The sequence below is a fragment of the Strigops habroptila genome, chromosome Z, assembly GCF_004027225.2.
Source record: "Strigops habroptila isolate Jane chromosome Z, bStrHab1.2.pri, whole genome shotgun sequence".
Lineage (NCBI taxonomy): Eukaryota > Metazoa > Chordata > Aves > Psittaciformes > Psittacidae > Strigops > Strigops habroptila.
Window position 1 is genome coordinate 24,298,811 of NC_044302.2, and position 15,853 is coordinate 24,314,663.

At 37.8% G+C, this 15,853-nt stretch overlaps 1 protein-coding gene across 7 annotated transcripts in view; it reads left to right on the forward strand.

Moving 5' to 3' along the window:
- Window positions 1-15,853, forward strand: part of KIAA0825 (KIAA0825 ortholog) — a 253,246-nt gene that overhangs the window by 69,086 nt on the left and 168,307 nt on the right. For all 7 annotated transcript variants that reach the window (XM_030471435.1, XM_030471432.1, XM_030471433.1 and 4 more), the window contains 4 exons: window positions 8,394-8,488; window positions 10,244-10,471; window positions 11,481-11,746; window positions 12,985-13,135. In XM_030471435.1, the coding sequence (XP_030327295.1) occupies window positions 8,394-8,488; window positions 10,244-10,471; window positions 11,481-11,746; window positions 12,985-13,135 (740 nt within the window). The remainder of the gene's footprint in view (window positions 1-8,393; window positions 8,489-10,243; window positions 10,472-11,480; window positions 11,747-12,984; window positions 13,136-15,853) is intronic.

Below are 15,853 nucleotides of genomic sequence, written 5' to 3' on the forward strand. Positions count from 1 at the left end.
ACTGCTGGCAAATTGAGGGAAGCTGGCTGATTCATAAAAGGTAGGCTAATATCCAAGTGAGCTAAAGTTTCCCTAGGCATCACATATACTGGAACCTTGCACTTGCTTCCTTTTCTCTTTGGTTGCTTTTAGTATTCACAGGAGTCTTTTTATCTACGTAACTCATGCAGAGATGCAACAAAAATATTGTTTTTTCATGTGCTTGTGTCAAGTGTTGCATTTATGTATATAGCTGTTTCAATGGCAGTTTTAGTTGATTTTTGTTCAGCATATCCCATAGTACTTCAATCTTGATATATAGAACATGTGTAAAGTTCCATCAGAAACAAAGTAGTTCTTTGGATGGTTCCTCTTTTTAATTTTTTTTTTGTCCCAAAGATGGCATATGAGTTTTATCTAAACCAGACGGTTTCTTGGCCCTCATTTTTCCCTAAACCCAGCGATGACAAAGAGCAATGGCTGCATAAATTGGATGTAAGAAGAACACTTAGGGTTTATCACAGAAGAATCAAAGATTTCATATCTTCTAACAGATTGTTTGTACTCTTAGGGGGTCTTAAGAGGGGTCAAACGGCTTCTAAGAGTTCCTTAGCTAGATGGTTAAGGGATTGTATTAGGGAGGCGTATGTAGTTAAGGGTAAAGAGGCTCCCAGGGTTTGTAAAGCTCGTTACACTAGGACTATAGCTGCTTCTTGGGCGGAGAGGTCGAAGGCTTCCACATTGGAAATTTGCAAGGTGGCCACCTGGGCTTCTCTTCATACTTTTTCATTGCATTATCGCTTGGATGTAGTCTCTTCTGCGGATTCTGCTTTTGGTAGGAGGTTGCTTGTGAACCAGAAAAAGAACAGTGAAGAAAAGAAAGACATGTAGTTCACAGTTCTAGCTGGCAACAAGACAAGTTTCTTTGCAGTGTGCACAATGGAATCCTATGAAGACCAATTTAGGCGGTTGAAAATAGATGTTAGAGGGAAGTACTGCCTACCAGTGTTCTCTGATGGTAACCCCATGGCAGACAATAGCACCAAAGGAAACAGTGAGCCAGAGTGAACTCTGTAGGGAGATGGATGTAGAGAGTTTTTTTAGGTGATACATACTTCTCTGAGTTCAGTTTGAGAATATTGTATCCAGCATCTTCTGGAATATGTTCAGAATCCTTATTTTCCCAAATTGCTTTGCATAGATTGAAAAAAAATTCTAAGAACTGCATTTTCCACTCTAACTTCTTTTCACTATTCTCCATCAAGATCTTCCTGATTTTATTTTTTGACTTTCCTTTACCAGGCCTAGCTTAGAATGCATTCCTCAATGAGCAGTGTGTACATGCCAAGTTTTGCACTTGGTTTCAAAATGTATTTGTGTTATCTAAGCACAATTTTAAAAAAGGTGATATAAACACACATTTTATCTACTACAAGTGTAGTGTTCAGGTTTTCTCTTAAATCAAATAGAAGGAGAAAATAGTGAAAAGCTCTCAGACAAATAAATGATGGTGTGGTTTTCTTCCATCCCTGAACTTTAGTGTGGTGTCAAGTGACGACTTCTACTGTATCTGATATTCTGAGGAAGCGTATCCATATTTTCCTAACATTTACAGAATGTTTGTTCTCAGTGTTGTGCAACCTTACTTTGTTCCACTACAAGCAATAGGTTTCAGAAAATGAAAGGAGTAAACACCTTCTATTTTAACTTGACTAGGCATTTAACCCTTTTCCGTTTACATTGAGTTGAAATTCCTGAGATGTTCCAACATACCAAGCATGCAGCGCCACAGGAGTTGTTCTCTTTGAAGGAATCTGGAACGTTCAGCTACAGTCAAGGGTTAAGCAGGAGATTTTGGTTTAGAATCCTGCCAAATTGCAGTCTTTTCCCATCTTTAAGGTAGCTTTCTCTTCCCTCTGGCTTTTCAGAAGCTTCTTATTGAGATTTAAAAAATCAGAAACATCTAACATACTTTCATCTGTCTGACACTTTTTTTTTTTTTTCTATTCCAGTGTAGAAGGTGAACTTTGGACAGATCAGATAATGAGTACCAAGAAAAGCTTTCTCCAATGGAGCTCTTTGAAAACACTGTGGGCAAAGTTGTCAAGCCCTTAGGTTTACAAGCTTTGCCTCAGGGGACTGGGAAGATTTGCAAAAGTCTTTCTTTTACAGCATAAGGAGAAATTCTTTACTCTATATCCGCTTCTGGAAAGTGTAATAAATGGAGTGTGGAATTAAATTTACAAGGTGCATTCTCTTAATAGACTTTGAAGTTGTAAAGGTTTGAGTAAGAAGGTGTGATTTTTGCTTTGCTCTCAAAGCGAGATGTTCAAGTAGCTTCTTTAAGAAATATATAGCTTCAGCAGATCAATCCAAAGTAAAGATGGAACTTACACAGGAGAGAGTTTGTTTTCAGATGTATGTTTTCTGTATTTGTGTTATTACAATTTGCTCGGTATAGTACAACAAATATAAAGTCCATTATTGAAGACGGAAAGCAGGGGGGGTTTTAATTCCACAGCTAGTCAAATATTCTTTCTTTCTTTTCTTTATTTATATTGGTGGGGGAGTGGTATTTCGCATTTCTGCAAGATGTATTATTTCCAGTAGAGTTTCAATAAAAGTTCTGTTTAAGCCAACCAAATCCAACTAGTAAGCCACTTTGATGGTGCTGCTACTTACCTTATTCACAGTTAGTGAGCTGTCATACAAAGGGTTTCCTTGATGCTTTGCTGTTCTTGATGCTTTGCTTGTTCTTTGTCATCTTGCATGCAAGATGACATCATAGTGGCTGCTCTTATGACCCTAAATGCCATGAGAGAAATAGCAAAGCTATGGAATTCTGTAGAAAAAAATAATAGAACTTCTTGTAAGGAAAAATAAGAATTATATTAACAATGCAAGACATCTCTGTCATACTCAGCAGAAAGCCAGAAAAAATACTGAATTGGAGAAGGAATTAAATACATTGAAGACAAACAGGACATAGGCAAAAAGGTTGGCTTTGAGGAGAAGAATAATCCTAGAAAAATTTCAATACCTGTAAGGAAAGTTGGCTGAAGAGTTTTGATTTTACATGAAGCATATATAATCTTTTTTTGAATATTTACTATCAAAATGATTCAAGCTGCCTGGCTGGTAAACTGAAGGAAGTACACAAAGTACGAGCAGTTTATAAAGTTTGTAGAATGTAAGTTTCAAGAAAGATATGACAAGGATTAATGATTAATGCAATATTCCCTATTGATCAAAAGCGGTGGAGGTGTGGAATCTGTTCCGAAAGGGAGCAACTATGAAAAACTAAGAAATTTTCCCTCAGCCTCCATCTTCTTCTTTCATGACATTTGCTTCTTTCTGCTTCCTTTCTGCACATTCTCTCCTCTAAAAGGGCACATGAGAAGGGTTGCATACATTCCTGTCTATCTGTACAAATGGAGTATGAGGTTTGAAAACTGGGAGAAGAGTCAAGGAATTTCTATAGAAAACCATGGCTGTCTAGGTAGGAATGCTTCCTCCGTCCTGTTGCCTGCATTCCTGTCTGCCATGGCAAACTAATATGGGCTGAGCAGCTTCAGAACAGCAGCTGCACCAGTCTCTTGAATAAAGCTGCACTTTTATTTTCCAGGGGAGTTTGCGGATTAGGGCAAGACAGCATACAAGTGAAGAAGTAGCAGGACAGGAAGGGGGTAATTTAAGGTGTGTCTCTGTGGAAACAATGTTTGAGAGGAAGGTTGTGGTGCATCTGAAATGCAGAGGCTTTGGGGAGGTTGTGACTAGTGTGCAATGATCAATGAAAATCATGAATTGCTAGCTGGAGGTTAAACTGAAGAAGATTAAGGCCACTTTACTTATATGAGACTAGGAAAAAGCGAAAAATTGGGAAACCAGAGGAGCTCAGTAGAAGATAGGGGACTTGATCTTGGGGCTTCTTTGGGAAGACCAGAAAAAGTTTTATATGTGTGTGAACCTGCATGCACATAGATAAATGTATATAAATATAGGGCAAGAGTGCCCAGACTGTTAGTTACAAAAGGAGGTGGGGAGATCTGTTAATTTAAAAAGGAAGAAACCTTTAAAATGACTGATCCTGATGGAAGTGTCATTTGGCTCTTTGCCTCAGGTCCTGGAGATACAAATCTACCATCAGCTAGGTACGTATGTATCTCAGCTGTGAGTTCTTAAACAGGTAAGGCAGCAACAAATACACAAGGATTTAAGCTAAATGTTACAGATTTTCTTTAAAGTCTTGATATATAAAGTTATAAATAGCTGATTTAAGTAGTGGCAATAAGAGGATGTCAATATATAGATATTCAGTTGTGCTTGTAGTTAGAATCTGATGTTAGATCTATAAAAAAGGAAAGGCAAGGCAAGGAAAAACGAGGCAAATTTAAGGTCGAACGCACAGAACAGAAAAGAGCGAAAGTATCCACTCAATTAGGGTTTGGTTTTTTACATTCTGGAGTAATTTCTAAAGAAAACTGTAGGAAGCTTCATCGTAAAATACATGAAAACATATTGAAAAAAGCAGTAAGGTTATGGTGCTGTCTGTAACATTTGTTGAATGATCAGGGAGCAAGATGACCTGGTTACTCTCTTCTGTTTTTATATTTGACCATTTTATCTTTCATTTTTCTCAGCTCAAATCTGGGGGAAAAGAAAAAAAAACAACCCATAACACAAAATCCCTGAAGCTTTAGAATGCTGTATAGATGTATGAAAAGTGAAGTGTTCATTTTCAGAGGGCGAATTGTTTAATGGGAAGATAAAATCCACTTTAGGTAAAAGAAAGCCGATATATGTGCAAATTCTGGGTATTTTGTAGAAAGAGAAAAGCTCTTTAAACCTTGACCATGTGTACTACCAGTAGATTCAGGTGGCTAAAGACCTTTAAGTTTATGCTTAGAAGATACTCTTTAACAATGCTTGACAGCACCTAGTCGTATAAAACATCTTGGTTTTAATTTCACATGAGATACATTAAATTAGGAATATCTGCATCTGCGTTGTTTACCAGGTTTATGCTAGGAGACAGATCTTAAAGATAATGTGGTTTTTGGTTTTAGTCTCATACTACTTTTGAATCAGGCTCACAGAATCACTAAATGAGTGAGGTTGGAAGGGACGTTTGGATGTCAGCTGGTCCAACAACTCCTGCTCAAGCAGGGCCATGTACAGCCAGTTGCCCAGGACCATGTCCAGATAGCTTCTGAGTATCTTCAAGGATGGAGACTGCCTGTCTGGATAACCTGATACAGTGCTTGGTCACCCTAACAGTAACAAAAGTGTTTCCTGATGTTAAGTGGGAACCTCCTGTGTTTTCTGTCTGTGTCCACTGCCTCTTGTCTGCCACTGGACATCACTGAGAAGACCCTGCCTCTGTCCTGTTTGCACCTTCCCTTTAAGTATGTATGTACATTCATGAGCTCCTCCCTGAGCCTTCTCTTCTCCAGGCTAAACAATCCCAGTACTCTTAGCCTTTCCTCATACGAGAGGAGCTCCAGTCCCTTAATCATCTTCAGGGCCCTTCCTTAGAAACTCTCCAGTAAGTCCATGTCTGTCTTGCCTTGTGTAGTCCTGAACTGAACACAGTAGGTGTAGCCTTATTAGGGCTTAGTAGAGGGGAAGGATCACCTCCATTGACCCTGCTGGCAGTGGAGCCCAGGATATCATTAACTTCTTTGCAAGAAGGGCACATTGCTGGCTGCTGTTCAACTTGGTGTACATCTGGACTCCCAGGTCCTCTTATCCAAAGCTGCTTTCCAGCTGGGTGGCCAACAGCCTATATTGGTGCCTGGAGTTTTTCTACCCCAGGTGCAGGACTTTGCACTTCTCCTTTTTGATTTTCATAATGGTTTTGTGTGCCCATTTCTGCAGCCTGTTAAGGTGCTTCTCGTTGGCAGCAGGATCTTCTGGTATATCAGCTACGCCAGCCAGTTTGGTATCAGATGAAAATGTGCTGAGGGTACATGCTGCCCCATTAATGAGGCATTAATGAGGATGTTAAATGGGACTGGACCTATTCACCCTTGAGATAGATCTTGATTAGTTACTGACGTCCAACTAGACTTTGTGTCACTGATCACTGTGCTCAGGGTTGGCTATTCAGCCAGTTTTCAACCCACCTCACTGTCTGCTTATCCAGCCCATACATCAATATACATACATACAGGTATCCAGCCCATACAAACTCTCGTTTGTCCCATAACAGGGTCTTATAGGAAACAGTGTCAAAGGCCTTACTGAACCCAGGTAGACAATAGCCACTGCTCTCCGCTCATCTATCAGTCCAATCATTTCTTCATGGAAGTTTATCAAGTTGGTCAAGCATGACTTCCCTTAGGTGAAGTCATGCTGAGTACTCCTGATGATTTTTTTGTCCATAATGTGCCTGGAAATGGTTTCCAGGATTAGCTGCTTCATCAGCTTCCCAGGAACTGAGGTGAGGTTGACTGGCCTGTGATTTCCTGAGTTCTCCTTCTTGCCCTTCTCGAAGGTAGGAGTGATATTTGCTTTCCTCCTATCTTTGGACTCTTCTCTTGCCATGATTGATCAAAGCTTATTGAAAGTGGCTTTGCAATGACATCTATCAGCTCTCTTAGAACTTGTGGGTGAATACTGTCAGGGCCATGGGTTTATGTTATGTCCAGTTTGATTAAGTATTTCCAGACCTGATCCCTGTCCACCAAGAGTACATCTTCCTTGTTCCAATGTCACTGCCTGGGACTTGGGATTCCTGAAGGCTGGTCTTGCTGGTAAAGACTGAGGCAAAGAAGGCATTCAGTGCCTCAGCCTTTTCCATGTCGGTGTAACCAGGTCTCCCATCTCACTGAGCAATATGCCTGCATTTTCCCTAGTCTTCCTTTTGTCACCTGTGTACTTGTAGAAGCTCTTCTTCTTGCCTTTGACATCCCTTTGGTGCATTTGAGCTTTGGCTTTTCTAACTTAGTCGCTTGATGCTTGAATGTTATTTCTGTGCTCCTTTCAGGTTACCTGTCCTTGCTTCCACCCTCTGTATGCTTCATTTTGTGTTTGAGTTTAGCTCATCCATGCAGGCCTCCTGGCATTTTTTTTTTTTTCCAGCACTCTTAAGCTCGAAGGAGCTGATATTTGAATATTAACAAGCTTTCTCGGGCCCCATTTCCATTGAGAACATCCCATGGGACACTTCCAAGCAGATCTCTGAAGAGGCCAAAGTCTGCTTTCCTGAAGTCCTGAAGTGAGCTTGCTTTTCACCCTTCTCCCTGCCCTCAGAATCCTGAACAACATCATCTCGTGGTCACTGCAGCCAAGGCTGCCTTTGACCTTCACATCCCCAACAAGCCCCTCCTTTTTGGTGAGTATGAGATCCAGCAGAGTACTGGATCCTCTGTCACTTGGAGGAGGAAGTTAGCATCAACACACTCCAGAAACCATGTGGATAGCTTGAAACACTGATGCAAGTGGTGTCTATCCCAGATATAGGTTTGTTCTTGTCAAAACCATTACTCCAGGATTTGCCTGGAGACGAAAAGGTGCGTGGAGAGCTCATAGCAGCCTTCCAGTATCTGAAGAGGGCCTACAAGGATGCTGGAGAGGGACTCGTCATCAGGGGCTATAGCAGTAGACAAGGGGTGATGGGTTTCAACTTAAACAGGGGAAGTTCAGGTTAGATAAAAGGAAGAAGTTCTTTACTGTGAGGGTGGTGAGGCCCTGGAACAGGTTGCCCAAAGAAGTGGTGAATTCTCCATCCCTGTCAGTGATCAAGTCCAGGTTGGACAGAGCCTTGGGTGACATGGTCCAGTGTGAGGCATCCCTGCCCATGGCAGGGGGTTGGAACTAGATGATCTTAAGGTCCTTTCCAACCCGAACCGGTCTGTGATTCTATGAGTCTATGATTTCTGAGTGAACTTTATACCAGCCCTTTTTAAGGAGCTTCAGTTGGTCCTGTTCCTGTTGCCATTATTTTGCTTATAACGAAGAACCGTATTAATTAACTGTCATTTTGTTCTTACCATATTGACATTTCCAAGTAAGTAAAAACTGTAAAAATACATTAGTGTGCAATTTATATAATTTATTGAACAAAGAATAGAAATCAGTTTCTACATAGCTGTTCTAGCATTATCTGTTCTCCCCAGGAACAGGTGACTGCACAATCAGTATAAAAATGAATTAATGACAAAAGAAACTATATTTTACACATTATATGTACGTTTATATAAAATCTGAATACAATGGGATGTGGATTTTATCATGTTATATAAAAGAAGCTGTGTATAACTTGAATTTGACTTTATCATAACATTAGTATTCCTCTACATCTTGTTGAGGGTTTTTTTATGCTTCATATTGATATATCAGAATGTGTTGTAGGCTGCTGACTTTTCTACAGAATTAATCTTAACTTTGATCCCTTTTATCATACTGTGCAGGAGTTCTGAAGAAAGCTAGTGGGGAGCTTTTAATAGGAGAAACTAGAGTAAATGAAACCAGTGTGCTTCCTGAACAGTTACTTCAGGTAGAAGAGGTGAGTATGAAAAGAGTCTTGCACTTTGTAGGGGATTTTCTTTTGTCTGTACACTGTCTGGTAACAATGTAGTCTGTTCCCATGTTCATTATAAACACCTATTGCCATAGTTTCATTGTTTAGCTACTGCAATTAATTTTAGCTGCAAAGTCTTAGTTAAGATGGAATAAAATCTTACAGCATTCATGAAGAAGTGGTTGTTCTTTAAGTTTTAATAACAGTATGGATTTAACATCAGAAATATAAGATACCTCATGACAAAACAGTAAAAAATTGCTAAAATATTATAGCTTTCTTCAGAATTAAATACATTTTCAAATACAGCAGAATCTTAAAAAAATCTATGAAGTTCTTAACATTTGATCCTCAAGAACAAATAGGGATAAGTACTCACACAATGTCCAGTTTCTTTGATGCCAACAAACAACTATGTAGTAAGCATATGCTTACTACATAGCAAGTAAGCATATGCTTACTACTATGCTTTGTAGAATGTATCTACAAGATTAAGTACTAGTCTGGCTCACATTTACTACTAACCGCATTTTTATTTTTGAGGTTTTGGGACCTAAATGCTCTAAGAAGTCTGATATGTTACAGTAGCGGAATTTAATTTCCTTATGGCTCCATTTTAATGCTGAAATCACTTTTTAAAATGTATATTGAATCAGTTTGTGAAACTAATGTTCCTATATCTTACGGATTGCAAAGAACAATATTTTTGAGAGGATTGAGCTTTACTTGACCCAAGATCAAAAAAAAAAAAAAAAGGGGAATGCAAGAATGGGCACCCATGGGGGCTGTCTCTGTGATCACTGGAGTTGATTGTTGGGAGGGGGAAGGGGAAAGGAAGGAGGAGGCAACTTCTAAATTGGAGTGAGCTGGAAGGGCTTCACTTCATAGCCCTTCCTTGTCTTCCAATTTATTATAGCCACAATTTGTTAGGAATCCTTCTATTCTTTTCTCCTTATGGTGGGCATCTTTACTGTATATCTTATGTCATTAAAATATTTCTCTTACGGTGGTGCAATTCTCAATTTGCCACTTCTGGTAAGGTTTGAGTCTGCTGTATGTCAGATGAGCAGTGCAAATTAAGATTAGTGGAAAAGTAATGATGTCCTACTGTGTCTTCTCACAAAACTGCTACATTTCAGATAACTTCAGAAGTCTCTGTTTATAAAAGGCAGGGAACTGTCGTAAACCATAGTAGAAGCCAGGATTGGCTAAAACCTAGAAATCTCTATTTAAACATTTTAATATTTGCTAAATCCAGCTCTAGAGAAGTGATAACTGTTAACTGGCTGTGTTAAAACCAGCTTCTTGAAAAGTTTCCCAGTAATATTCATGGTTAGTATCTTCCACTTGTTGCCTTGCAGTGAAAATTATTGCAGGGTATACATTGCTGGATTACTTGTTAAACTATTGAAAATGGTTATACTTGATTAAGTGCATTCTGTTAAAGATTATAAATGTAAGGATGAAGCATGGCTTTTAAAAAGCTGTCTTGTTTAAATGGAATCTTTTATAAATTTATTACTTTAAAATTTGATGACCAATTTAATATTGGTATGTATGTTCACTTTTCTTGAGTGTATATACTATTTCTAATATGATTTCAAGGCTAGCAGATTTTAAGTTATTCAGATGAATTTCAAAAGGTGATGGTGTCCTTTAATTAAGAACGTTTGTATAAGTTTTAGACAATAAAAACACTTAGTAATGAATTTGGATTGATTATATAAATATGTGTTTCAGCCTATTTTGCTGAATTTTGGCTGGAGAAATGCATTTAAAGACCTTTCTTCTTCTGTGGCTCACTGTATAACAATAGCAATAGAGGATTTTTCAACTAAAATTCTTCAACATGAGCAGAAAGAAGAGTTTTCAGCTGCAAGCTATGCAATGAGTCTTGTAAACAACCAGCAAATGAGGGAGTCCTGCAGAGCAGCCCAACAGGAGGAGCAACCAAAACGAATTGCTAAGGCAGGTATCAAAAGATCTGAAGTTTGAGGGGAGACAGAATGCCAAGGCTCTTTGCCATCTACACTTTGAAGTACTTACAGTACCATTAATATTCTATATCTTATGGAATTAAAAAGAAAGTGAGAGGCATTACAATATGAGGCTGAGCAGAACTTTATACAGTAGCCCATAGTCTATACTTGAAAGAATTTACTTTTAAACTTTGCCGGCATTATTTTTTTCATCCAAAAAGTTCTAAAACATTCTGATTAGTATCAGCTCTGCTACCAAGTGGTTTGATGGGAAAATGCTGAAAGCTTTGAAGCGTAGCTATAAAGGGATTTCCTGGATTCATATCTTTAGACATGCCATTTAACTAATCAGCATAACCAATAATATGGCCAAATTAGAGTTCTTTGATTTGGCTGAAAGGTCATTTATGATGATTAATTAAATTCTTTTTCTAAGGGGATATGTGTTTGAAATTTCTGGGGTTTATTTAGTAAGCTTTGCAACTGTTCTAGCAAATTCAGAATGCTGTTAATGAACGTTTGCTCAAAATAGCACAGAAGCTTTTGGGAGATAATTTTAGGGAGATCAATGTATGAATTTAGAAGGAAATGACAAGTTTGTTTTCAAATTCAGTATTAAGAAATGTGTTTGTATGTCTTTTAAAATATTTGAGAAAATTATATTTGTTTACAAGGAATTAACATTATGCTTTGAATGTACATGCTTTGAATGTACATCTAATGAAATCGTGAACAAAATAAAGGCACTACTAGCAAAGATGTTTTCATTCTTTTCCCATCATATATTATGCAGCTTTAAAGCAAGAAGGAATGAAATATTAATTCATTTACTGCAGATAAACGTTTCTCACCTGTATAACAGACTGAAATGTTTTTAAAGCTGATTTAATATATTTATGCTTTATGCCAATTTCATTATTCAAGAATCTGACCCTAGTGTGTATAAATTAAACAGTGCTTCAGAATACAAATAACAATGCCATGTTTATTTCTCTCAGTTTTGTTCTGACATCATGGAAGAACTTGACACATTGCTTCCATTGGCTCTGGCATGCAGAGATGATTGTCTCCAGGAAATTAGAGCAAACTTTGTGGAGGCCTGCAGCAAAGTGGCAACAGCTGTCCTGGCAAGACTGGAGGAGAAGAGCAAAGATGTGCCCTCCAAAGCTCCCCTGCAAGATTTGTATGCTTCCCTTTCCACAGCAATATATGTCTTTCAGCATTTTACAGTGTATAGCAATTTAATGAGAGAAACGAGCAAAAAGTGAGTTCCTTTGTTTTATAATGGTTTAATTCAAACATAAATAATACAGGGCTTCTTTCCATTTTGGATGATACAGTATAGTGGTAGTTTTCCAAATTACATCATATTTTTTAGCACACTCAGTGTGTGTGCTATTTATGGAAAGACCTGAGTCAAAGCTATTGATGATCTAAAGCATCTATTACAAAACAGATTATTTGTATGTTTAAGAGCTGCATTTGATTTTCAGATCAATATTTTTTACTTATTAAGCTTAAGTAAATAGGATTGTCCAGTGAACTGAATGTTCACTGCTATCATATAAATAAAGGGCTAAGGCATTAATTTCCTTTTCTGACCTTTGCAATAGCTGAATTTTCATAAAATCTGATTTAGCACATAGCAATCTTAGAGGGCAGTATAAATACACATTCCTGTGCTTTTTCCTTATATCATCTGTATCCAGAAATGCGAACAAATACATCCAGTGTAGTTTTAGAATTCATTTTTATTGCACACAGAATGAAAATTAGAGAACATACAAAGTAGTAGTGTAATTTCTAAGACAGCGTTTGGCCAGGGGGGCAATATAGCTACATGTGCTCTGCTTTTAGGAGATTTTGCCTTAAGATACTAGGAATATCTTTATTAGTCCATGTTTTTCTGGCCACTTGTAATTTAAAAGTAGAAAATGGGAGAGACACCTGAACTGATGCAGTTTTCAAGGAATATATGATTTCCAAGGGTTTGTGTGTACTGCTGACCTACTTTCCCTTTGATGTTTTACTCTCTCCTGCATGGAGTATATCTTTGTGAATGGGAAGTTTGAGCCAAAATATTGCCCAATAATTCTACTTATGTGTATTATGAAAGGTTCTTAGTACATGCCTACCAAAAATAATCTCTGGACTCCGTTTATGTTTTCTTTATCACACTCAATGCTGATGCAATTGTATTTCAACCCAGAATCTCCCAGTAACTGAATGACAAATGTACTTTTATCTCAGAAAATACAATGAAGTAATATATTTCTCAGTGATGTGATTAAATGAGAACTTATAGATGAGCAGATATATATAAAGAATTTGTGAAACAAAGGCCAGATATTTTTCAAAAGTAGATGCTAGTTTCAGCCTTCAGGACCAAGAGGAAATGAATGATAGATATCTAATAATCAAAACCATTTGCAGTACTGGGGATTGTTACCTCTTACTGCGCAGCCTTTCAGTCTTTGCCTCTTTGATATTCTCTCTGAACAGACCCCTGTTCCTCGTGCCTGTCCAACAATATCAGGAATTCATCAACGTTCTCCAGTTTCAAGTTACGAACTACTGCGTCAGAGTTTGTGCTACAAGCATTTTACAGGATGCTGAAAGCCACCACTGGGATGACTACAAAGCTTTTTATGAGGTGTGAGGTTAAGTTTACTGTGCCTCCTTTTTACAAAATGTGTTTTACTGATTGCCAGCTCTCTGACTAATTCAAAGCATAAGATCAGCATTATTTTTACATAAAGATTATTGGATTTTACTGCTTTGAAATATGTATTATTGCAGGCAAATGTCTCTGTAGAAATGATGTAGGAACACATAAGCATTTAAATATGAGATAAATCATTACAATGGAGTGTTTGTGTCATTTGCTTAATAAAACATTGTGTGTCCAGTTCAAGACATTTATACAGAACTCAGTTAAGAGGATACTGAGAAGTCATTTTAACTCTTCTTCTTATAGAAAGTGTGAAATATGAAAATGAAAGACAGCTGGTTTTCTCCTGAAAATTTTTAATCTCATTCGTTGCTTTTTTTTTTTAATTAGTTCCCCTTTTTACCTTTTGTAAGTGAAGACTATAACAAAGACAGACCATCAATATAGTTACTTTCAGCATTCAACAATATATTTCTGAAATAAGTACTGCCATTTCATCATTTTGAACTCACACGTCTACTCTTAAACCATAATCCTAATGATTCCGTGAAAAAAACCGTAACAATCAAGTGACTTATTATAATTTTTTTGGGTTTTTTCTTCATTCCATTCAAATGCGGACATAGGCTAACATATACTGTTCAAAATTATTTTCACTTAATTTCTGGATGAAGTGAAAGTATTATGGGCTTTTTTTATCATTAATAACTGAGATCTCTTGGAGACAACATCCTGCTTTTCCTAATATCATTTGCTGTGTGAGAGAATTAGGGTGGGTTTGTTAACAGTTTTCTAGAATTCTTACATGAGAGAAAAGTCTGTGTGATACATATATTCTCCAGATGTAATATAAAAGCTGCTGAGTCGGTGACAGAAATCTGTGCTAGACAGGTGATGCAGACTTTAATATGAGTAATTATCAAAATGCCCACCCCTCAAAGGTAAGTAAATAAGCATTTTACTTTTCTTTGAACGTGAGCACAGATGTCCTGGATTGATCAGAAATTTAGTGGCTTTTGGCAAATGAAAAATCATGACATGATCTTCACTTCACCATATGATGCTGCGTCCTGTTTATTAAGGAATCAATAACTATTCACTGTGGAGGAAACCTAATTGTCAGAAACAGCTGTCTCAAGAAGAAAGGGTATAGATTAGCTGAACAATTTTATCATTACTGATCAGAACTGATGTGTGTAGAAAGGGATGAAGAAAGCTGGTATCTCAGCTCTGTATTGCTTGCAGGACTTGAGGTGGGAAGCATGTAATTTTATGTTATTGCTCTGCTCTTTTTATTGGGCCGTGGGCCATGGCCCAAGGATCGACCATGATCTGCTCAGAGTGCCTGCAAGAGGCACAATGCTAAACAGCTGCTACTTCCATTGTGCTTTTGTCAAATGAAAGAGGTTGGTGTAAGACCTATTGATTGTTATGGAGGCAACAACCTGCTGAAACTCCTAGCAGTGAGAGGTGGCTCCTTCCAAGGTCTAAGCTCTGCAGGAAGTTTGAGGCTCTGCCTCTTAAATCACATCGATCCTGTGGAGCTCAGAGAACAAGAGCAACTTGGAGCCAGGTGCCAGAAGACTTTGTCACTCAAGAGCAGGCTGTGGTATGAGCACCTCCTCTCTCAATTGGAACATACTCTTCCACTTTTGTGAGTTCCTCATTCTTGTCTTGCATGCTTAATTACATTCAAAATGGCAATCCTACACTTCAAGGATCACATAAGTTACTCTTCTTTTTCCCCAATAATATAGGACTTTCAACTGGTATTAGAATATGCGATAGCCTTCCTTTCTATTCCCCACTAATGACATATTGATTAATAAAACTGCTAGACTTACTTGTTATGTAAGTTGTCCAGGAAGAAGCCAAACCCACTGAAAGACAAAGGGAAAGGAGGAAAGGGCAGGAGACAGTGTCTGTGTTTGATTACACAGAACTGCAGTTTCCATATCCATTTATTTGTTTGTTTGTGCAATGGTAATATCTGAGAAGAACAAGATTGGTAGCAAATGGTTATTAAATTCTATAAAAGAATTTTCTGCATTGTAAAAATAAGAATAAATAAAATTAAAAAAATTTTAGATATTTTTTGGATTTTCATAACTGATTTCGTATGCTGCTCACCCATCCTTCCTCTGACATGCACCTAACCCAACAGTGGTAACTGTGATTAAAAGCCTAAAGACCAGTTATAGTTAGAGGGTGAACGCGTTATTATTATAATCACTGTGAGATCACCAAAAGTTCCGAATGTCTTTTAGGAAAGTTAAGCAGAGATTTTATGAGGTACAAGTAGTGAATTGGTGGTAATGTGAGAGCAGTTCCTGTTCAGCACTTGGAGTCTGTACTGCCAGGGAGGGAAACTCTCTGGGTTCAGATACACTGAACACCCACTGTGCCACTGGGCCAGCGCTCCAGCTTAGGCTTTCGAATGGAGCCTTTAGTGTAGCAGACATCTGCTGTAGCTTTGAGAACTTATGTTTTCTAATAGTCAAAGAATAAAGAATTGTCTGTTCAAAGATAATATGGAGTGGCTTATGCAATAAAGCACAGCTGCTTGTTTCCTGGTATGTAAGCTAAATAAAAGCTCACATCTGTTTGTATAATACAAAGCCTACAAAAATAGCAGATGTTTACCAGTAGAAATGGCAACAAATAGAAAAACAGGTCAGAAAAGGGGAACAAATCTTATTT